Raw genomic sequence first — 24,824 nt, forward strand, 5'->3', positions numbered from 1 at the left:
CACAGATATATCAGTCTACTTTGCACCAGTTGTGATTCATTAACTTCAGGTGGAAAATTGCTTGCAGGACATCGGCCCTCAAGGAGCAGAACTGAGTACCCAAGATTTAGATATTGAGCTTCTCCTGTCATCCACACTGTCTTTATTATCTCACCTGCTCTCCCTCAGTGAAGACGTGCTCACCGGAACTCCAGCTGATGGTGGGAGTTGGATCTCCTGATGCCTCGCAAGTCAGAGTTACCTGCTCCTCCATCTCTGAAGTGCTCTGGTTTACGATGTAAGTGATCTTAGGTTTGACTGTAAACACAAACACAAAGTCCTCACAGAGGCACAAGCACAACAACACAAGGCAGGTGGTTCGGCAGCACAAATGCAATAAGTAAAACAGCAACTCTGTAGATGTGTGATGTGTTCAAAAGGAAGCTGATCTGTAGCATGACACTGGTGATGGGAGGTTTCTATGGCAGCAAAACTGTATTTAAGCTTTTCCAGTCACAGCTGTGGCAAAGTTGTGATAACCATGTTTGAATCATTAAAGTAATAATATATTTAGCCTATCCCAGGAGTCGATTTTCCTTTTTGTTTAGATTTGAGAGAACTGTTGTGTAATTGGTACACCTGAGCTAACCTGAAAGGATGCCACAACTGTGACGCTCAGGGAAGCAGACTGAAATACTACTACTATAAGTGTGCTGTTGAGCATTACTCTGTGCTTTCATACTTTTTTTTTTCCACTCCACTCTAAATGATGAATGCATGAATTGAGCAATCCATTTGGACATTTTAAATGTACGTCTATTCATTCGAGTAAATACTGTGTAGTTTACAATTTTTTTTTGAAACCTTGTATTAAAATGCTTTTAGCTCAACCGGTAATTATTACACAAGCAAAGGAACAGCAGTGTTGTCATTTTGTAATTTCTAAATAAAAACATATTTGGACAAGCAACAATTTGTATTCATTTGTACAATTATATTCCAAACTAACATTAAAAGCCCCATTCGGACAGGAACAACATTACGGGGGACATTACAACCAGGAAATGACAGGATATGATTTGTAATAGACGAAGGCAGGACGAAGCTAAAAGAATAAGTCAACAGCCTCCCCAGAGGGTAAAGGCAATCGCACAGGGAGAGACGTGAGTTAAAAATCGCACTCCTTCTCAGACTTTTAACTCAGTCAAATCTTAACACACAGACTTGAACACATATTGATATAATTCAGTGTGACCTACACTTCCAGAGGATATCATTATCTGCAATATTACAGTATCTATTGTGAATAAACATCCGTAAAACTGCTTAGAAATAGTTGTCTGATGCTATATTAATGCTCTGAATGTCGTATAATGCTCTTTTAAAATACAAGGACGTTGCTTCGGGCGCTATTTAATATACAGGGGAAAAAAACTGAGTGTAATTGCGGCTGTAAATATTACTGAGGTTGGGGTGAAAATGACCCACAGACGCACTCAAGATCACCCCACCTCACCAAGATAAGTAAGTCCAGTATGAATGAGACTTTTATCAGAATTATTGAAGACTATGGAGAAAAGTATACAATTGTAAAACACATTTTCAGGGCCCTTAAGGCTGAGTGTGCACCGCGCAGCTATACTATGTAGGAAAATATAAACATATGATCAGATAATTACAGGTACTAAATATTCAAGAACTCAAATCAGGATCAGGGGAAAAGAACACATTTAAACAGAGGTGGGAGCTTACAAGGGAACTCATGATTGCATCTTTCCCACATTGATGCAAGAAGAGCAGAGCATTGAAGGCGCTTTCAGATAATGGGGTAAATATTGCTTAATAGGTAAACAATGTGCTTTGAAAGCTCTTCTCAGTAATTGTACAGTAACCGTTTACCTGTTGAGCTGTAAAGGCCACCTGAACCAGCTAACTCATTGTGAATTCAATTGACCTGACTACATGCACCGTTATTGTGGTTGGGATTGAAATTATGGCCGTTACATGACAGAATAAAGACAACAACAACTTAGTGGGCACAGGAGAAGAAAGGCAGAGCTCATCCCACTTGGCCAGTTCTCTGGATCCTTAAGCTTCATCCTTACATGAAACAACCACAACCCACACTGAAACAACACCTCATCCTGTATCCCTTAGAAAACAGACACATAACCATAGTATTGCTCTTCCCCCACCTACATAGTCTTATACCTCATTCCCACACACTTGGAACATTGTATGTTATCACTTTAGTTGATGTATGTATGTATATAAAACGTTCTGCCTTACCAAACACCTTCAGACTGAGTTCCTTCTCACTTTCCCCGGCCTTGTTCTTGGCAATGCAGGTGTATTCTCCTTCGTCCAGCTTGGTAACATCCAGCAGTGTCATTTCTGAGCCATCTTCATTGAAGCTGTACTTCTCTACTGCCTCGAGGACCACTTCGTTCCTGTGGATATATGGATTATATCCGTCTATACACTTGTTTTCAAACTATTGGTTAAACTGCACCATTTAAAAAAATATATACATATATATAACTGGTTTTCAAATAATGACTTTAGAAAATTATCAATAGTTTCTAGATGCTTGAATGACGAATAAAAGATGAAAGGGTAAAGGGTAGAAGTGCAGTGACGAAAAAAAAAGAGGTGAAAGCTGAAAAAATGTGAATTTTTTACTTCTGCAAGCGTTTTAACATTCAGTGTTAAGTGTTCTAACAAAAGATGTATTTTACTGTTGGCAGCCATATCAAAAGAGATGATGTTCTCCAGCCTCAAACGGTCTGCAATCACTTGTTCAGGGTTTCAATACAGCTCTCAACAAATGACAGGTGCTGTCTAGCTGCACATTTATAAAAAAAATGTGTTTCAGGGGCGACACGATACTAAAAGCCAAGGCTGTTTGCACTTTGTGCCCCCAAATCCAGGCCGTCTGCACGGCTAACTGCTGTCTAGGAAACAAGATGAACGGGAACAGTTCAACAAAGCAGGACGCTATCAATGGCTGTATTCAGATACACAGAAGGATAGAATAATGTGGCTATTGATAACACGCCGGTCTTCAGGTTTCACTGTTTACATGCACTTTTGATAACCTGTGATTAGGTTTCCCACTGCAATGAATAAACCAGTAAGTACAGTATATCCCTAATATCCTAGTGTCGTCCAGATGTGTGTGTGTGCTACTGTATGGATGTTTGAATGACTACTGCAAGATCCTATGTATTCTGTGATCTGTAATAAACATGACATCATTATGTAATAATTATATAATCATGTTGAATTTAAAATAATGTAAACAATGTTTTTATAACAACATAAATGATGCAAAGTTGGCCATTAATGCTACAGGATTACTGACGTTAAGTAAAATTTAACTTTTTACGCAATCCTGCCAACAACAAACAGTCAAAACATAAAATAAATTAGACTATAATGATAGTCATGCTTGATTCTTATGCCCAAAAAAAGTGATACTACAAAATTAAACTCTTTAGAAACTATACTATGAATACTGCCAGTCTAATTTGCTCTTATATGTAGTACTTGTCCAACCCACACAGCTCATTATTTCTAATAAGCCATTTCTCTTTTGTCCGTTACTGTCTGCTTTAACCGATACTGATCTCATGTATCAACAACCATTTCTGCTACTCCGTCAAGCTGTCAGAGCTATCATGGAGCCCACTGTGTCAGTAACTGCACGCCCTGAATAAATATTATCTAATTTTTGAGAAAATGAAAAAGCAATTGAAAAAGCAGCAACACAGAACGGTCTACAATATGCATTTGATGGATATGTCCAGGAAGTCAAACTGAGTCAGCGAAAAACAGGTTAAAAGATAAAGATAGAAGCCAAAGCTACAGATCACAGTGTAAAAGTGAACCCTCACATCACCCGCCGATCGAGACAGAAGACACTGAAACAACACTGTTCCTGTAAATTCGGTTCGGTGTGTATTCACTGTTACAATCATTAAACAGCAAAAGCAGCATGTGGAGACATGTAGTATACATTCAGTAGCTAACGTAGCATAGATGTGCTAATGCTATTTAATAATGTGCTAACATACAACTTATGTATAGTTTAAACTTTAACAGGCGTCCAAGATTGAAAATAAATGACAATCTCTCCGCTGTTTGTGTATGTGAGTTAACACAAATAAAGAAAAATAAAAATAAACGAAAAAGTGAAAGGACTAAGTTTCTTGCATGTAACAGCAGTCACACTATCATTAGATTAAGTCAAGCCTAATTGTTTGCTTTTTTCAATAGACTGATTTTTATGTATGTGTCAGGCCTTACTAAAGGTGAACAAATATACAGATACATGTTTGAATTATTAGGGCAATGTGCCGGCATCTGACGAGTGCTGCTGCAAAGTATTTGTCTCTCCATTAGCTAGCAGAGTTTTACCTTGTCCATGTCACCATGGGTTCAGGGAAGCCGTCAACAGCACAAGTTAACATGGCAGGCTGCCCGACATCTGCCGTGGCATTCACCTCTGACTGCCATACCCTGATGGTCGGGAGCACTGAGACACACGGAGATAGAGAAATAATGAAAAAGAGAAACGGAAATAAAGAAATTGGTCGACAGACGGATACACAGGCAGAGAGTCGCATAGATAAATAGCAGCGAGGGGAAGAAAACAGAGACAGAAGCTTTGACAAATTCAGAGCACTTATTTTCGGCACACTCATTTGCTTGGCTCAGAAGTTGCAGGAAACAGACTTCATTAGCATGGAACATCTTTGATACACGGTTGCTCTGGGCAACTGGTTCCACGTTGATGCCGAGCCCGGTCGCCTCTGAGGATACACAGCTTATTTAAGCATCGCGGGACACCTGCCGCACACAAACACGCACGCGGGAACAAGAAAGGAGAGAGTGCGAGGTGTGCTCACCGTTCACAACCACCTTGATGACCCGCAGATCAATCTCGCCGCGGGCCATGAGGCGACCCTCGCAGATGTACGAGCCCTCGTCGGTCTTCTTTATGCCACGGATTTGAAGGTGATTGTTGCTCAGTACCTTAAAGCGAACTGAAAGAAAGCAGCAACATAAATGTCAGGAGCGCTTTATTTGTGGAAAGTTTAAATTAGGCACACGTCAGTATTCGATGATGAACAGCTGTTGTTGTGCTACCCAGACGGTTGCATCGTGATGTAATGAAAGAAAAATCAACACGGCAAAGACTCACTTTGATATATCTGGCCGACAACAATTTAACTCAGATGTCTGATTTAAAAACCAATATCTTTGCATTATTACTACAAATGTAATGTTGAATTTATGCATTTTCATTAAGTTCAATGTACAATCTTTGTGTCTGTGTGGGATACTCGTACATGAAAAAATACTCTATCTAGGACACCGATTAGATGTCATTTCCACTTCGTCAAAGTCATATCCGTGAGCTTGCCCAACACTCCTTTCACCAGCTCCAGAAGAGGAGAAATATGGCCCACAAGAGCTCTCTCACTTGGAGATGAAATGTGAACCGAACAAATTTAATCATGTAGTAATTCAAAATACTATCTCAGCCCACACATGGGCTTGTGTTATTATTTTCCAGTGATACCAACAATACCAAACACATCATGATATTGCTCCGTGTCAGAGGTGAAAAACAGAGAATCGGTTCTATTTTCAAATTCAAAACAAAATTATTTTTTCCTTTCAAACCACAGGAGAAACCCTGGAGGAGAACGGCAATAAAAGCCGGGCATGAACAACTTCAAGTCTCTAATAAATCTACATATATCCATTATGCTTGAGCCTGTTGTTGTATTTTGTTGCACTCTTTTAGTTTCTAGTAGTCTATGTTCATTATAGGTACAATAAATTAGTCACATTTTCTGTTTTAGGTCGGATTATTGTTGTAAAATAATAATCCGAGTTTATCCTCAAATATTAACTCTACTGCAGCACTCCAATGAGTATGGTCATACAGATATGTATGACGACCTTTCAAAGAAATACAACACAAAATGTTTAGTTATGACACATTTTTTAATTATTTAGATTCTTTGTAATACGATTGATTTCAAAGGCCTTTTATGCAAACTATTATGCAATCTACTAGACCGCGCAAACTAACCGTCAAACAATATTACACATAATGTGTCGCGTTAAAACAGAGGACATGAGCTTAAATAATCAAATGAAATAGAAATATGATCCCCAAGGACACTCAGAGAGCACTTACCATCTTTTTCCATTTCTATTTTTGCTCCTTTAAATTTCCAGAAGATCATGGGTGGAGGCGAACTGATGACGTCGCAAACAATGTTGGCACTGTCTCCTTCTGTAAACTCTTGGGGTGAGGGTACGTTTGTGAAGGTGATTTTTTCTGGAATAACAACATAAACATAAATACTTTTTACTCATCGATCATTTAACGAGTCTCATCAAAACTCCATCTTCTCAACACAAAGTTTGACTGCTGGGAAGAAATGCATTCTTATTCAAAATTACAGATACAGGAATTCGTCAAGCACATGAAACAAGATATCGTCAAAGTAAAGGCAGCAATTTTGTTTAAATTCCCTGCTTTTTTCCTGTAAAACAAAACTGGGGGAGTGCTTGGCAATTTTACCAATCACCATCTTTTCTACTTATAAAATATCCAATTCTGACCCATTTTACAACCAACCAACTTCACTGTAGCTAAGTGAGGAGGACTTTCTTTCAGGCGTTGCTTTGCGAGCTTATTATTACTCAAAACAAACCCCCCTGACTCCCCACTTTAAGTTACCAGAACTAAAGCATATCTAATTTAAAGTAATTTCTAAAGCTCACCATTTGTTTAATGAGGAGCTCTGCGGGGCATGGAATTAAATTAAAAAGTAACAGAATTCTATTCTACTTCCCAGCTATAAATCTACAGCATCCCAACAAGGCTTAAAATATGAAGACATTGTTTTTGTTATATTATGCAGATCATTTCTTGCGAAAAGTTTTAATGTAAAACCATAAACACACACATACAAAGTAAAAAAACAGCTATTCAAAAGTAAAACTGCGGCTGTAACACTCATTGCCTGCAGGGGGCAAAAGTGGTGAAATTGCAGCAGCTGTTATTTTCTTTGACTGCAGGGTGTGACATCGCATTACATCTGCAAACTCGTCCTCGTACTTTCCTTTACTATAGGTGGCAGAAGTTGGCGCGTGTGCAACCGCTCCGACAACAGCAGTAGCTTGTGAATGTATGAGTTTGTGAGTGGACTACGAGCCAGTTCCATGAAGTGCTTCACATCTAAAAACAGTTCAAATGTCCTGAAAAGACAAACTTCTGCATAAACAGTCTCACGCCTTCGTAACAAGTAGCGCCCCTGCCTCTTTTGTCAACAATACAAGTGTTTGGGAAGTAGTGAGCATACAACTGTATGTATGGAACTTGGATTATACTGCACAAGTTGTGGGGGAGTTTGTACTTTGATAAAGTTTTGATAAAGAATTCAAGGTAACACGGGGTGACGTATTCCTTTAACATCTACTGAGCCAAGACAAATGCAAATTACAAACAGAAAAATGCAATCTTATTTTGCTGTATATTGATTTCCATATGCAGTATCTACATGGGTGACCACTTCTAATCATAATCTAAATAGGAAATGAAATAACAGGAAAAGTTCTGTTTGGGAAAGAATTTCGTCTCTGATGGACATTTGCTGATGCTTGGCATTCATGGAAAATAAAAGCCATTACTCACAAGAACGGCACAACAGACAGGATCATTAAGCAGCCCTCTAATGGTCTTCCGACCGTTTATTGAACTGATAAAAAATCCATCCTCACTTGAAAAGAAAAAGAGTAATGTGTTGCCCTTGAGCAGTCAATAAAATACTACGAGTTCAATAAACAGTTTTGTTTTTTCTTCTTCTCTGTTCATACGACTCCATCATTTGCAGAGTGTGTGAGTTGAGGAAAAAAGAAACACTTACGGAAGATCTTCACTTTGACAGTTGACTCCCTTTGCTGGTCTCCATTGGTAGCGACACACTTGTATGTCCCTGCGTTTTCCGTCCCAGCTTTGTACAGTGTGAGGGTGGAGGATGACTCATCGTTGCGGGTTACTGTTATGTCTGGCCTGTTCGCTTCTATCCTGTCCCCACTTGGTCCAAACCAGTCTATCTGCCTGGCAACACCTACAACTGAGAGCACAGTGAAGAGCTGCATGTTAGAAAACGGTTATCTAAAACATCCACATTCAACACCAGAAAAGGTCACCAGTGCCCACAGACCGAATATTTTACTGTGGGTTGTTCATGCGCCTTGCATGGCCTGAAGCCTGTTTGTGCCTTTTTAGCTCTTTACAAACAACTACAATTTCATTAAAGTCAAATGAAAAAATATCCAATTGTAAACTCAAGCATTTGATGCCATTGTCTTGCCTTGAACAGATGGTGAGGGCAACGGGAAAAACGAAGGTCAATCATTGAGTCAATGGATGACCAGGACGCTTCCGCCATATGGATAGATGTCGAAATCATCAGGATGAGACTAAATGTTTTTAAAAGATGGCTTTGTAAAGCAATGTGGTTTTACAACATAATCCTGCCAAAGAGGATGAGAGGTTGGCAAAGTAAAGTACGTGTATTAGTACTCGCTAGTATTCTATTATTTGTACTTTGTCTGAGAGCCAGTTATTGATGTCAAAAATATATACAAGTACCAATTTAGTTTGTTCAGGTAAAATATATTTGAAAGGATTATTTTGATATTTTCATGAGAGTATCAGCTCAAAACACAGACCTCTGTCGGTAGGCTGGGGGGGATCTTTGCAACTTCTCTTGTATGTAAAAATGGAGGTAAAAAGTGAAAGGTGTTGCTGGATGCAGGTTTGAAAGGGAATGAAATGTGTTGTGTTCACAGTCATCACAGTTTGGTAAACTTACCTTCACACATGAAGAATTTGGACTCTCCAAGACTAATCTCCCCGTGACTTGGAGTGATCTGCACTTCCAATGAAACTACAACAGAAAAAAAACAAATATAAATCACAAAATCTGAAACTTGCCAACATAATAAATGAAGCACAACATGTATACACATCAATGTATGCCATCTAAAATCAAGAAAAGAAGTAGCCATCTGCAGGCAATCATCACTTCAGGTTTTCCCCATTTTGTATTTGATGAATTCAAATTTGATTTGCTGATTACTGGAAAAAGTATGGAGTTCACACATTCATCATGTATCTTTTGTTCTCGGGCAGAGGCAGAATTGAATTCCTATTTGACTATTTAACACCGACTGAAGGTTGCTCTGAGGTTAATTGCTTAATGTTTTATAATTATTTGATTGCGGATAACAGTTGGTACAAGTAGTGAATGTGAAACTTTAAACACACAATCAAAGACAAAAGCAGTTAAAACGATAATAAAGAATCAAGCTGCGTCTCTCATTTCCGTCAGTTGGCCTAAATTACAGCAGCTGTTATTTTCCATGCCTGTAGGTGGCGACATTCATATCTTTGCACATACACATCCACGTTCTTTACTGTGGTTGAGTAGGCAGTAGGTACAGGAAACCTGTAGAAACGGCCAGTTTTGGCTCCAGCAGCCAAAAACCCTGATACCGTATGTCCTTTTCCTCTTTTGGCTGCAGTCTTCCTGGTCTTTAGAGAGAAATGACATCCATTCAGCACTGCAATTATTGAGTTAACACTCAGCAGTTGGTAAGAACCAATGCTGTGCTGCCAGTGTATTTTGAAATTTAAGATGCTTTTTTGTTTTCTGTTTGTCTAACGAGATAAATACAGCGTGTGTCTCAGTGAAAGCCTGCACTTAATCAAAGACCGGATCAAAAAGACAGATTTCTGTTATTGACCACGGACAGAAGTATGGCCTGAAACACTTCTCTGCTTAATTAGAACAAAGCTTCACTTGTTCCTTGCAGAGTCTCCCATGGGGGCCTGTGGTGAGACTAAGAAGTGTGACGAAATTGGCCCAAAATGCATAAAATTGTATTTTCAAGAGTGACCACTGCTAGGTATAAGTGGCAAGAAAAATATATTTTCCAAAGCCCTAGTTATTAAATCGTAATTGCTTGGGTTCCTTTTTGACTAAAGGTTAGAAATAAAGTCAATGTATCTTGTGTACAGATTAGACTAATCATCAAAGAAGACCAAGAAAACCAGTAAAAACAGTATTGACATTTTGAGAAGCTGGAACCAGTGACTGTACTTAAAATAACACGTAAATAATTGATCAATGATCGATTATTTCTCTTTGGGGGGACTCTGATCAATTAATCGCCTCAGATCTTAACTCATCAACATCCCTGACTGGCAGAGCAAGATAATAATTAGTTGTACTGAAAAGGCTAAAACGGAACCAAAGACAGATCAAAAAGTGTATAAATGTTACCCGTCTCTTGTACACTATTGATTCTCATCTATTGAGTTAATACTTGTTATTCAATACAGGAAAGAGTCACAGGAAACAACCAGAGGTATGCATGCAATACACGGCTGAATTAAGACCTTGAAAACCCTGTTCAGCAAACCAAAATGTAAATACTGTTTACTACGTCTTCCAGACAAGGATACTAAGTGGGTGTGTGGCGTATGATCCCTCATCCCATCAGAGCAGCAGTGGCAGGTAGACACAGAATATAGGTTTAGACTTTGAAATCGCTGTTGTTTGCGCTCTCTCTGCACTATTATTGATAGCATGAATAGCAGTTATTCAGTTCTATCTTTAAATGAGCCAAATTGTTTCATTTTGTCAGCAGGGTTTGATGTTCAAAGTGAAGGGACATGAAAGCCAGGCATCAAAAAACCCTCTCATATTATTCTCATATGAACTGACAGCTAAGACACTGTTATGTTAATTTATGGATAAGGGTTTTGTTTTAATTGGAACAAGGAAATAACTACCGTTGGTATTCATTTAGTGGAACAGGCAACTCATTTGCAGAGGAGGCGAGGAGATGATGATTAATCAAGTCAAGTCAAGTTTATTTGTAAAGCTCATTATCACATTCGATGTCTGAAAGTGCTTTATATTTGTAATGGTTCCCTACCGAGCCAAAGCTATCTAAGCAGGCGAGGAAAAAAACCTTAAAAACAAGCTGGTTGTATTACTACTGTTGAAATGTGGTCAAATTGTTGTATTTTTGTGTTTCTATAACCACTTTACTTCGTGGTTTCAGCTTTTTTAAAGGGTAAACCCATTATAAGAACTCCAATAAAGTAAAGCGAGTGAATGAAATATGCGCCGTTCGATGACTCCATGCATAGATGTACGATCAATCTGCCATATTTTTCAATTTCAAGGGAGGTGGAGTGGCGATTAAAGAGAAGGGTGAGATGTGGAGCAGGGGCTGAAATAGTGTCCTGTAGTGTTAAGCATACTGACTAGAATGGCTGAGCTCTCTGTGCACTTCAGGTCGTCCTGGAGTATAAAAGGTTATTTTCTTTTTTTTCAGAAACTAAAAATAATTCTGTCCGACATTTTTGCCAGAAATGTAGAAGTTTCAGAACATCGCAGAACTACACTTAACGTTTACAATAGCATTGCGTTTCAGGAGCAAATTAAATGCAAATGTGTGGGGGGGATCCAATAATACTGTGTACAGTATGTATAATACACGAGCTAAAGCTAAGGCAGTTTAATACAGCAACCCTGCGATAACCATTTATATGAATGAAAGTAGAGTAGCCTGAATGTCTCAAACACCTCGCACCACAAACTACAGCCTCCAAAATGACCATGGAGTTGAATCAAACCTGAACACCATGACGTTCATGAAGGTAGGATTCATTGCAGGACTGTTGCATTAGTTTTTAGCTGGGTGCAACTTATAAACTTGCAACTGTATACAGTTGTGTGAAAAAGTGTTTGCCCCCTTCCTGATTTCTTATTTTTTTGCATGTTTGTCACACTTAAATGTTTCAGATCATCAAACAAATTTAAATATTAGACAAAGATAACACAAGTAAACACAAAATGCAGTTTTTAAATGAAGGTTTTTATTATTCAGGGAAAAAAAAAATCCAAACCTACATGGCCCTGTGTGAAAAAGTGATTTGCCCCCCCTGTTAAAACATGAATTAACTGTGGTTTATCACATCTTTGGAAAGCTGAGTTCAATTTCTCTAGCCACACCCAGGCCTGATTACTGCCACACCTGTTCTCAATCAAGAAATCACTTAAATAGGACCTGCCTGACAAAGTGAGGTAGACCAAAAGATCCTCAAAAGCTAGACATCATGCTGCGATCCAAAGAAATTCAGGAACAAATGAGAAACAAAGTAATTGAGATCTATCAGTCTGGAAAAGGTTACAAAGCCATTTATAAAGCTTTGGGACTCCAGCGAACCACAGTGAGAGCCATTATCCACAAATGGCGAAAACCTGGAACAGTGGTGAACCTTCCCAGGAGTGGCAGGCCAGGAGTGGCCGGCCGACCAAAATTACCCCAAGAGCGCAGCGACGACTCATCTAAGAGGTCACAAAAGACCCCAGAATAACATCCAAAGAACTGCAGGCCTCACTTGCCTCAATTAAGGTCAGGGTTCATGACTCCACCATAAGAAAGAGACTGGGCAAAAATGGCCTGCATGGCAGAGTTCCAAGACGAAAACCACTGCTGAGCAAAAAGAACATAAAGGCTCGTTTCAGTTTTGCCAGAAAACATCTTGATGATCCCCAAGACTTTTGGGAAAATACTCTGTGGACTGATGAGACAAAAGTTGAACTTTTTGGAAGGTGTATGTCCCATTACATCTGGCGTAAAAGTAACACGGCATTTCAGAAAAGGAACATCATACCAACAGTAAAATATGGTGGTGGTAGTGTGATGGTCTGGGGCTGTTTTGCTGCTTCAGGACCTGGAAGACGTGCTTTGGTAAATGGAACCATGAATTCTGCTGTCTACCAAAAAATCCTGAAGGAGAATGTCCGGCCATCTGTTCGTGACCTCAAGCTGAAGCGCACTTGGGTTCTGCAGCAGGACAATGATCCAAAACACACCAGCAAGTCCACCTCTGAATGGCTTAAGAAAAACAAAATGAAGACTTTGGAGTGGCCTAGTCAAAGTCCCGACCTGAATCCGATTGAGATGCTGTGGCATGACCTTAAAAAGTCGGTTCATGCTCGAAAACCCTCCAATGTGGCTGAATTACAACAATTCTGCAAAGATGAGTGGGCCAAAATTCCTCTACAGCGCTGTAAAAGACTCATTGCCAGTTATCGCAAATGCTTGATTGCAGTTGTTGCTGCTAAGGGTGGCCCAACCAGTTATTAGGTTTAGGGGGCAATCACTTTTTCACACAGGGCCATGTAGGTTTGGATTTTTTTCCCCCCTTAATAATAAAAACCTTCATTTAAAAACTGCATTTTGTGTTTACTTGTGTTATCTTTGTCTAATATTTAAATTTGTTTGATGATCTGAAACATTTAAGTGTGAAAAAAACATGCAAAAAAATAAGAAATCAGGAAGGGGGCAAACACTTTTTCACACAACTGTATATCCACTGTATATCCCCTATATAATAATAAATAATAGAAGAACAGGTACTATAAATTGATAACTGATAAATTGCTAATGTGCTAATTCATCACAAACTGGGATGTAACTGGATCAGCTGTGTGCATTGAATTAATGTCCAGAAGTCAGAAAGCAGCGAGCCACATTGTGAAAGCTGCCTGTGTACTTCACAGCACCGTGTTTCCTATATTAAAAGCAACAAAGCAAAACCTTTGTCATATCCTGCAAGCAAGCTGACATTCAAAATGATGAACAATCCCCCATCCCCTTCTCTGTCTCTCGCTATATGTTTTTCTTCTTATTCTGTAGAATATTACAATAGAAGAACAATACAGCAGCACAGTCTGGGAGTTTTCCAAATTAAAATATTCTGTAGCTCAAGCAGTCATTTGTCTGCTCGGATCGAAGGCAGCTCCATGGCCCGTATTGCACATAGTGATGAGCAAGACAGTGTCACTTCTTTTGAACCAACAGCCATCTTTTCATACGTTTAACAGGCTAACAAGCTACTCTAGCTCAAGTCCGGGGCTCAAAGCAGAAGGAGGCCAAATAACAGGAAGTAACTGTATGTCCTAGGAATGTAGTCGACCTAGCGATGTCAGTCCCCAGTGATTAATCCATTTTAAACCCAGCAGGGCTGAGAGAGCCTGGAGAAGATCTCTATATTATAGAAGTCAAAGCAGGAGAAGAGAAGCATTGAGCAGAGAAGAATGCACGTTTGCCTGTTGTCTTGTTGCTTTAAAATTGATGAGTAATTGATTTCCCATATGTCAATCAATATCAAGAGTGTTTTTTAATACTACCCTGTTGCCAATATTTAAAAACGTCCCATTACTACATTTAACAGTCTTTAAATGCAGCGTACACAGAGTATAAATGAGTTAGCAAACTGCTAATAACCAAGAAAAGAGTCTTTAACCTGCAGCAAGCCTCAAGTTGGAAAAGAAGATTCAAAGTTTGGCTGTTTATCAAAACTGGAACGAGGACTTAAAATGAGTATTAAGGAAACTGGGGCTGGAAGGTACTATGTACCACTAATTGGCAAACCTCACCCCAGGCTTATGAAACTTGCATACAAACCGGAGAAGATGTCCAAACGTGTGCTAAGTTTAGTTGTTCAGGCCTTCGACACCAGACCGGTTGAGAGACCTACTGAGAAATATACTATTTGAGGAGTAAGAGTGGCCTAGTTCAACAAAAACACGCAATCCCCCCGCAGTTAAATTTGACATTTCATATTAAAAAACGTCTTCAGATTTCGCTCTTTGTCCCAAAAAAAAATTACCTTTCTCATAAACTGAATGAAGATAGGAAAAATTCAATCTCCTCCCCATCACAATTAACCTCTATGGAGCGCCTATAATACAATAAATAAAAACAGGAACATGAAGACAGAATACAAAGGAGAATGTCAGGAAGACAGAGAGGAATTTTCCATCAACAAGCTGACATCAGGAGACTGAGGTATGGCTCTACCTCAGAGTAGTTTTGGATTCTATTTCACATCAATGATTTCATTCTTAAGATGGAAAAGGAAAGACTGAGAAAAACCAAGGAGGATAATTCGATTTAATAATCTCTGCCTTCGAGACATTGCCATTTATGGATGCACAATATGGTCGGAACCCCAAACATCAGCTGCCAAACAAACGGATGAAGAATGCCAGTCTGTCCCAAAAATCTGAGCAGTAAATTAAGTCTTAATCACAATCGCACGATGTGTTCAACTTGACAGATGACATATGAGCGGAGAATGATGGTCTGCCTACAACTTCAACACAATGCCGAGACAAATACCGAGAAAACAGCAGCAATAAATCTAGTTGTTTGTCCCATTCCCCTGCAATCAAGCAGAAGAGCACGAGGCAAATCTGCATGCAACACAAGAACCGTGGCTCTGACATTAGCAGTTTATTTCTGATGTAATGTTTACTGTGGCTGTGGGCAATGTCATATGTGGATGCAGGCTGATCATGACTATAGGAGACAGCTTGCAGTGTCAATAATTCAAGTCTCGGTAGGTCATTAACAGAACCTTAGTGTTTGTAGTCTCAGAGCAGGCTCATTAAATATACACCGACATGGAGTAAAAACACGATATAATTAGTGGGAGCATGAAGTGAGGGAATTTCTCTGTCACATGACAATGCAGCAATGCCATTTGAATGCAGCTGTAGTCTAGGACCAGAACTGACTGCATATTTGCCATTTCAAACCATTGCTATTCAAGGGTCATCTCCATGATTTTTCCAGTACAGCCGCGGGGCATTGTACTACTTAATACCACTGCATACACATGTGCCTGCACGTGTATGTGTTTGTGTCTAGTGATGGCGGCGGAAGGGGGTTATTATTTCATGAATGAAAATGGTGTACATTGATGTCCTCAGGCTACAGTAATCAGTGGTTGCAGTCGGAGAGCCTTAAATAGCTTCACGTAGACTGAACTCATCCTTTCTAGCTCGGGCTGTATCTTAAAATTTAAAGTTCCCCGCGGGAATAAACTGACTTTTGACGGTTATGTCGGAAGTGACTCGATAAGATATGAAGAGCAAGGACACCACATAGATAAGAATTAATGCAGAGCACGGCCTCTTTCCTCTGGCCGCCGTAGTTATCTTGGAACAACACCTCGGGTGCTACAGCTTGTGCTACTGGATGTTGTAGTAAGCCTCCAACCAAGCCGCTACTCGCTTCACTTGCCATGTGGGATTAAGCTCATTATCTCTTTTGCCAGTGTAAAACACACACACACACACACACACTTAAACTTGCCACATTGACAGTCACAACCTTTGCTTTACTATCTCTAATCTAAAATAAACCAAAGAATCTGATCTGTCCTTCACATGAAAGGTACGCTAGCCACTAAGGCCTGAAAATCACTGAGCAACTTGTGTTACACTACCAAAACAACATTTTTATTTTATATATATTTTGCCCAAGCTAATGGCAGTGTACTACAACGCTGGAGTTTCTGCCATTTGGGATACAGCACAAAAGTATTCCCTTTGTCCTGTGCGCTGTTTGAACTGCAGAAAAGTTAAATTGACCCTTTGCTAAGTCCTGCCCCTCGAACACAGACAGGCCAATCATTTCGAGCTAGTTATGCTAACGTTGGGCCTTGGGTAAATGTAAGAGTAATACTTGTTACCCGGAGAGGTTGGAAGGAGATATAAAACATTACATTTCTACGTAAAAACCTTTTGGGGCTAACACTAGCAGAGTACGTTAGCACAACTAGCATTTACAGGAACAGTGTTGTTCCTTAATACCATAGTCTCCTGTCTGGATCGCCTTTACACTGTGATCACTAGCTTTTATCTTCTATCTTTATCTTTATCATTTCTGCTGAATCAGTCTGTCGTCCTCGATATACATCCTGCAGATATCGAAGACCCTTCTCTCTGAAATCACTTTTTTGTTTTCACAAAAATAAGGTATTTATTCAGGAAGTGCAGTGCGTGACAGTGTGGGCTCCATGGTAGCTATGACAGCTTAACGTAGTAGTAGCGGGGGGGGGCTTAGCGAAGGGTCAGTTGTTTCCAGGGATGAAGTGCCTCAGTAATAGTGTTGTGCTTTTTATATATTGTATTAAGACTTACTCACAATATATCACAATGTTTCTTTTCCCACATTACTAGAAATTAACCTTCATTTAGAATAAACAGAACTCTGAGACCTCGGTCTGAAAGGGACAATACTTACCCAAAATGGATGTATTCAGGACTCGCTACCTCTAAGGAACAAGTGAGTGTTTGCTTGCTGCTCATGCCTCTCAACCACAGTTATACTCACTTCTTCCAGTTGCCATGGAAACGTGTTTCCCAGCTCCCCTCTCCCCATATTTTGACATCACCGCTCTCTCTCTCCCTCTCTCTCTTTGTCTCTCTACCTCTCTCTCTCTCTCTCTCTCTCTCTCGTCTGATTGGACGCAGCAGTGCAGCCTCCGAAGTAGAGTGACTATTTACATTGAAGAGGTTGTTAAAACACAGCACACAACTTCAATGGATCACCAGGATTGCCTTCAATGTCTGCACCAGTTAACTACATACTGTATTTAAGTAAAAAGCTACAAATTCTTATATAAAATGTTTAAAGAGGAACTTTTAACAATTAGTTTGTGGCTCATACCTTATTATTACCCCAAGCTGAGGCAGCTTGGGATAATACACTTTGGGCATTTCATTTACGTGATACGACTGCACAACAGATGGCTGGCAGCTCACATTAAATATCTGTGCATTACTTTTAAAGGAAATGAGTATGTGTCAACCCAAAAAGGAACCACTAGTGCAAAGACACTGCTATGTTCTTAATAATATCTATTTCAAGGCTTTCAGTCCAAATTACCCCTGTAAAACTTAAGTCTTAATCCAAAACGTTCTGTCTATCTGCAGAACTTAGTAAGGAGGCTTATGATGTAGTTCATATGTACTTAAATTATTTTTATAAGCTATAAATGAATTGCATCTGAACATTCATATATTCTGCAATCCCAGTCCCAGTTACATGTTAAAACGAGGGCGTAAAATGACCACTTGAAACACTGACGTAACGGTCATATTTAAGTGTTGCGTAATAGGGCAGCACATATTAGAATAAGAGGCCGAGCTGCTACAGCAGAGATGATTCAGACTCCTATCTGTAGTTGTAGTGTGGACGTTTCAAAGGTATTTGGCTGGGATATTGAAGTATCATACAACCTTTCACATCTCTTTTATCACTGTGTCATAAGCCAAAAGGATTGTTTTGTTGTGTACTGTAGCTTGATGTGCATCACAACAAAAATACTGATTTACATACATCAAAACACATCCGTGAAAAAAATACTATTTTCACATCAAATATACTGTAAAAACATGATTTATAAATATAATTATAACCCTTATAAAAAAAGGTCCCTGACGCATGAAATCCTCTTCACGTTGGCCTCTGCAACATTAAGAAGTCGACTGAAACTAGAATTACCGCCTCGCGTCATGTTGCGGTTTACATCCATGTTCGTCCAAAGCGTCATCACCTCATCATCTTATCCTATTAGACATCTGTGTGAAACTGTCATAATTAGCATATAAATTCCTGAGTTATGGACTAAGACGTGTCTTTGATTACCAAATTATTATCAGTTCATCCTGGAGTCCACGTGGACTATCTCGTTCACAGGGGTATCAGGAACACTAGGATGGACCGTACGGCTGTCGCCGGCACAGAGGCATAAAAACAGCTGTTTATTTGTATTAACCACTACAACACTTGATTCATGGCTGTCTGATTGGACACAGCAGTGTACCCTCCTAGGAGTGACTATGCACACCGAAGAGGTTGTTAAAACACATAACTGAACTTTGATCAATTTAAGCCCAAACGCGGTGTAACCACTGCGGTGCGCTGGCTTAGTTCTGAGCAGAATTGTTGAGCATTTATTATAAGGACGGGTGTGCCCTGACTAGAGCTGAAATGATCAGTTGATTCATTGATTACTCGATAAGACACACTAAATATATTTGGGTTTGTGACTGCTGGTCGAATAAAACTAGCAATTTGAATATATCACCTTTGCCATCTGGCATTTTTCTAATTATTAGACCTAATGCAGATGCATACTTCTTAAAAACAGAAACCAAAGAACTGGTCCAACCACAATAATTGTATTAGCTTTTGCATTGCGCAATCCTCCAAAAGATCCTAGCCTAATTAATAAAAAACTAGACTGTTATTTCAATCAACAGTTTAGGAGAATACACTTTGTTATTTACATGATCATGGGAGATTCTTCACATCCTGAGAATTTAATTGTGGTGGGTGTGTTCGATATGCATCACTTGAGTCTGTTGCCAAACACAATTGTATTCCCAAGCTGAATTCAAATTAGGGAAGATATTTTTCCGGTCTATGCAGTTGCACATGAACGCACCATTCTCCCAGACTTGTCACTGCATTTCTAAGAACTAATGACAAGAATCAATCATAAATACAAAACAGGCACACAATTTTGGGCTGTGGTGAATCAATTTGGTTGAGTCTCTCAAATATTATCTATATATGGGAAGCCATAACGTCTTTTAAGCAGCATCATGACTCAAACTGAAGCCAAAATAGAAGTTAAAATGAACTCCTTAATGGGCGCAAGCCTCTCTCAGCTACATTCCTTCTCCTCTCTTTGCTCGAGATAAGCTGACAGTCAATGAGCTACGGTGCGCTCCACTTCAGTGGGCAACAGAATTCGCCCCCATTCAGGCAATTTAGTGCGAGTGGCCCTCAGCATCTGCCTCAGCTGTGCGCAACACAACAAAAGCCCAGGGAGGCAGAGATCTGAGCGTCTGTGGCGCATCATGCCGTGCTGTGTACTCCTGTAATGACTCAGTATTTAGAAGGCTGAACACAAGGCCAGAAGAAAATGCAGACACTTCAAATATAGGGGAGAGAAAGCTTCCGGAAAATCACAGGAGAGAGAGATTAATTGTGGCTTAGTAAATCATTCAGAAAAGGATGTGAACCCAAACTACCACAATGCAGGATAAACACGTTTTGTCACCTAATAATTACGCCAAAAAGGCCAGTTTGATTTTCATGCAGTGCGGGGCTCCAGTGGAGCTGTACAACCTGAGAGAGCAGTCTGTCAGTATGTCTAAAGAAGACATGCATAACCAGTGATATGGAAAGATTCCTGGAGGCTGAATACTGGGCACTGTGCAAAGATTCTTCTTTTTTTCCCCCAGTTTGAATCCTGTGTGGCAACTACATACATGAATAGGGAGTCTGTGTGGCATGAACAATGACCGAAACGGTAACATCTCTGCATGCGAACACAATGAATCACCACGGACTGTCGCAAAATAACACTCGTTCTTCCAGATTAATCACAACAGTGTTTCTCCAGTGGCTTCCCTGTTATAGCGCTCGTCACGACACAATCCCGTGAAAAAGCCCACAAAGCGGGCCGCCTTCTCGCTACTTGTGAGAAAAGCGTTTAAAGGTTTTTGCAGAATATAATACGCTAATGCTGTGCTAACTGGGCAGAATTTCATGCATCCCTAATAATTCCTGTAACAACAAAAGGAGGCAAAAAAAGAGGGACAGGGAAGGCAAGGAGGGGGGGGAGCCACAAAGACCACTCAGCCACAAGCTGCCTGGGACTACGCAGAGCCCCGAAGCCTGGCACATGCACACAGCTTTCTCTGTGTGTCCATTCAGAAGGCAGACAAGCTGGGACGAGCCGGATAAGCCTGCCTGTGACTCCACCAGGAAGAGGATCAATAAGAAGGGAATGCACCATTTCAGATAAAGCCAGGCAGAGCCAGGGGCGGAGAGGCAGAGCAGCACTTGAGTGCTCATTATGTTGTGTAGGATGACACAGCGTGTGCAGCCACTTCCCGGGGCGTCTGCGAACGGAAGGGAAGACGATTGCAGACCCATTAGAAGATTACGGCAGACAACACAGTAATTGGATTAAAGCACTAATGAAAATAAAAAAGCTGGCACGAGCGTGTCCCCGTCAAGGTTGCAGAGCGGAGACGGATAATTGTGTGAACACGTTGACAAGCAGGTGGAGAAACCAGAAGAAACTTCTCCTACAACCAGAGAAATGCTGAACAATGTTCACCACGGCCATCCCCTCTCCCTCGCTTGCTGGCATGAACAGTTGGCTGCAGCTGAGCATTTGGACGTCGCCCACCCAGCAGTCAATCACATACGGATGTCCCGCCTCCCATACTAAGAGAGTCTGATATTAACACCTGCCAAGTATCAAATGCCAGTAGATTTAGTCTGCCAGCGAATGAACAAGGGTCACCCACCACAGTAGCCAACACGGTGATGCCTCAGCTGGTCTTTTCCTGTCCTCGTATTATGTCCCTGCTGACCACTGAACGCTTTTCGCCAACTGTAAGCCAATCAAATCAAAGCAGTGGCTGCACCTCAAACAGGCTTTTGATTAGCTGACTCAACAAAAAGCTGCGAAACTGTTATTTCCTCTTTTAATTAAGTGAATGGTTTACCGGCCAAACAGTATGTTAAAGATAATGTTAAAAATAACCACAAACAAACAGCCGGCATGATAGAAACAGAAAGACAAGACCAAGACAACGATCTAGGGTAGACTGTGGGACCAGGTTTGAAATCAAAGCCTCTATCTGCACATCTCCTTGCTGAATTATTCGCAACGTTTCTGATCTAATACAGAACATGAAAGCGCACTGGGTAGGTTGGTGTTGCAGCTCAGAGACCCATCAAGCAGACAGGTCATGAAACAACCGCAGCAGCAACACCGTGAACTGCAGTCTGAGAATTACTGTCGAAGGAGACTTACCCGGAAAAAACATTAAAACTCACCAAACATGGGATTTCACATTTATCTAACGGTGGTGAACATTTATACTTACCTTGGTGCTCATTAATATACAAAAGTAAAGGACAAACGTATAGAATTATATAAATTATATATATGAGGCTTTTCTGTTAGCACTGTAAAAAAACAACAGCCCTAGTTGTGTATTGACACTAATATTTTGATGAACTGTAATTTCAAAACACCAAAATAATAACTTTAATTGTGTACAAGTACCCAGCTTCCTGTAAAAAATACCTTCCAACTAGAGATGCTATAGTTGTAATTTGCATAAAAGTACACAATTCAAATGATTAGGAAATAAATGATTGTATTATTTAAATATTAGCTTTGCTTAAAGAAAATATTGGCATCAGCAGTTTTAAATATATATTATAAGCTGCTTCGAGCTTAGACCTACATGGTCACATCTGAACACATCACGATAGCGTCACAATTCACCTTTGCCCAAAACTTGTTTTTTACTGAGTAGATGTTAAATGTGTCAAAATTCAAGCCAATGCAACCCCTGTTAACCTGAGCTGTTGGCTCCATTACGAGCAGGACTGTGCGAGGGAGAGAACACTGTGATTACTCAGAGCAGCACGCACAGGAATTAATTATAATATAGTAAGCATCTGATTGAGTTAGTTTCTACATAATGTTTTTCCAGCTTAGATAATCTATATGCACAGGATCTCTTGCTATCTAACGAGCCAGACAACTGCCATTGAAGTGTAATTCATCTTTCTGACGTGTACATGCAGTGCATGTATCAGAATAAAACCCTTTGATTGGGACACAAGAGTCATCTATGCTCTACTAAGAAGCTCATTTGTTTCATCCTATTTCAAATTAGTTACACTTTATAGGTCCCCATGGGATGATTTGTCCTCTGAATGTGACCCATCCTAACTATTTAGGAGCGCTGAATAACTACAACGCAGTGCCTGAGGGGACCAACTACAGCTCTGAGGCCATCACCTAGTCAGGGGGCAAAAGCAGGAGGATCCTAATTTAACTAATGTGCATGTCTTTGGGGTTGGAAACCAGAGGACATCCATGCAAACACAGGGAGAAGATGAAACCTCTAACAATAATACATCAATAATACAAATAATACATCAGATTTATATAGCGTTTTACAAAGTTGACAGTTGCATGTACAGTTGACACTGTACATGCTGTAGAATAAAATAAAAAGTAAGAAGACAATAAAATGAAAGAAAAGATTAGAATACAATGGCATAGACTAGAACGTTAAAAAACGTCCCAAAAGACCTGTTCGGGTCAAACAGGTGGTGCTAGGATGTCGCTGACGCAGGTCGAATGAAGCCTGGTTGCTGAAACCACCCCAACTAGCTCAAAGCTACCAAACTAGCTAAGGCTAACAAGCTAGGCCTTTGCTAACGTTAGCCCTGAGGTCTTGTTGGTACCAATACTAACATATACATAAACAATACTGGCAGTAGAATTTTAACACTTTGGCACATGACTTCTTTATTCAATCAATCACTTTATTTGTCACATGATATGCAATCCCATCAGCTCCTTCAATTTGTGCATTAGCGTAAACTTTATTCACCGAAAGGGACACACCTCCTCCTTTTTACAGAGTCCTGTGTTCTGTCAGATAGGGATATGGAAAAATGCCGCAAACCTGTATTCCAGGGTTTAGGTAAAGGGAATATAGTATAAATTTCACATTACACGGTAAATTTCATTTTCCAGCCTCGGACGTTGCCGCTTGGTTTGAACATTCAATGTGCTGCACTTGAGGAGGATTGGGCAAGAGGGCAGTTAAGGGAAGTAATGGTCGGTGAATCTGAAGAACTTTGCTGTTCAGTGTGTTTTTCTTTCAGTCAGCCAAGTCTGTCACACAAATGTGAATCATTCTGCACATTTGGTGGGACAACACATTCATACTCTGACTACACAAGCAATGACTCACGAACAACACCTGTTATTACACCTGCTAAGCAAATCTGTTCATGTTTACTGTTAGCATGTAATATCAGGGGCATCTGATGCATATTCAATGCACACTCAAGCGATTAAATGTACTTTATCATATACCACATACAGATTTGATTTCATTTTAAAGCACCGATGGGGGGCTGTGGCTCCTGTATTCCTCTCATGATCCTGATATAGCGTCAGTACAACAGAGCAAGGGGAAGCCCAAGGTTGTGTTTTGCATTCTCTGAGGCAGACCGGCTAGGCGTGGTCTGTCTTCACAACGGCTCCTCTGAGGGGCGACAGATGGCACAGAGGCACCTTACAACACAACATGAGCTTATATGTACACACACACACACACACACACACACACACACACACACACCTTGTTGTCCAATCAGAGACTGGACTGTAAAAATAGACACTGGGACAAGGATAACCTCCAGAGAGTACTCTATTCCTCAGGGCTAGAATCTCCGGAGACATCTACAGAGAAGGAAGACTAATGCCATCAATCTAGGCACTTAAAAACATGGTTGTGATTAATTAGAGTGAGGTAATGCATTTCTTCAGACTTTATGCCTGCTCCGTTATATGTGTAATAGGACGCTCAATATGTGACAGTCTCAGCTAAGTGGCTTGGACTAATTTCATTACCAGCAGACATGCATGGATTTGAGGGTCATATCTATCTTAAATGGGTTTTCAGATGTTATACCTTGACAGCAGAAAATGTGGTTATACTTGGAGTGAGGTTTATGCTGCTGATACGCTTATAATATTGCACCAGATCATTGCATGTGCCATTATTTGTTATTGGTGGGTATTGTTGGACCTCATTGGTTTGACGTTCAGATGATAACAACCAGTCAAGACAGCTAATTAGCCGACGACAGATTTAGCTCCCTTGAAATTCATTGAAGCCGATGCAGCAAACACTGCACATTTTAGCTGCTGCTCATTGGATGTTATGTTCCAAATCCTGAGAGCTGCACTACTGGAATACATTTGTCAGGAGCAGAAACACCTGGGAGATTCTGCCATAAAAAAA

At 40.2% G+C, this 24,824-nt stretch overlaps 1 protein-coding gene across 14 annotated transcripts in view; it reads right to left on the reverse strand.

Moving 5' to 3' along the window:
• ncam1b (neural cell adhesion molecule 1b) overlaps positions 1-24,824 on the reverse strand; it is a 65,741-nt gene that overhangs the window by 28,220 nt on the left and 12,697 nt on the right. For all 14 annotated transcript variants that reach the window (XM_031873558.1, XM_031873557.1, XM_031873554.1 and 11 more), the window contains exons 2-8: positions 8,886-8,960; positions 7,932-8,141; positions 6,194-6,337; positions 4,890-5,027; positions 4,399-4,516; positions 2,269-2,429; positions 155-297 (exon numbers count right to left, since the gene is read on the reverse strand). In XM_031873558.1, coding sequence (XP_031729418.1) covers positions 155-297; positions 2,269-2,429; positions 4,399-4,516; positions 4,890-5,027; positions 6,194-6,337; positions 7,932-8,141; positions 8,886-8,960 — 989 coding nt within the window. The remainder of the gene's footprint in view (positions 1-154; positions 298-2,268; positions 2,430-4,398; positions 4,517-4,889; positions 5,028-6,193; positions 6,338-7,931; positions 8,142-8,885; positions 8,961-24,824) is intronic.

Source organism: Anarrhichthys ocellatus, unplaced genomic scaffold (assembly GCF_004355925.1).
Source record: "Anarrhichthys ocellatus isolate YVR2014 unplaced genomic scaffold, GSC_Weel_1.0 scaffold72, whole genome shotgun sequence".
NCBI lineage: Eukaryota > Metazoa > Chordata > Actinopteri > Perciformes > Anarhichadidae > Anarrhichthys > Anarrhichthys ocellatus.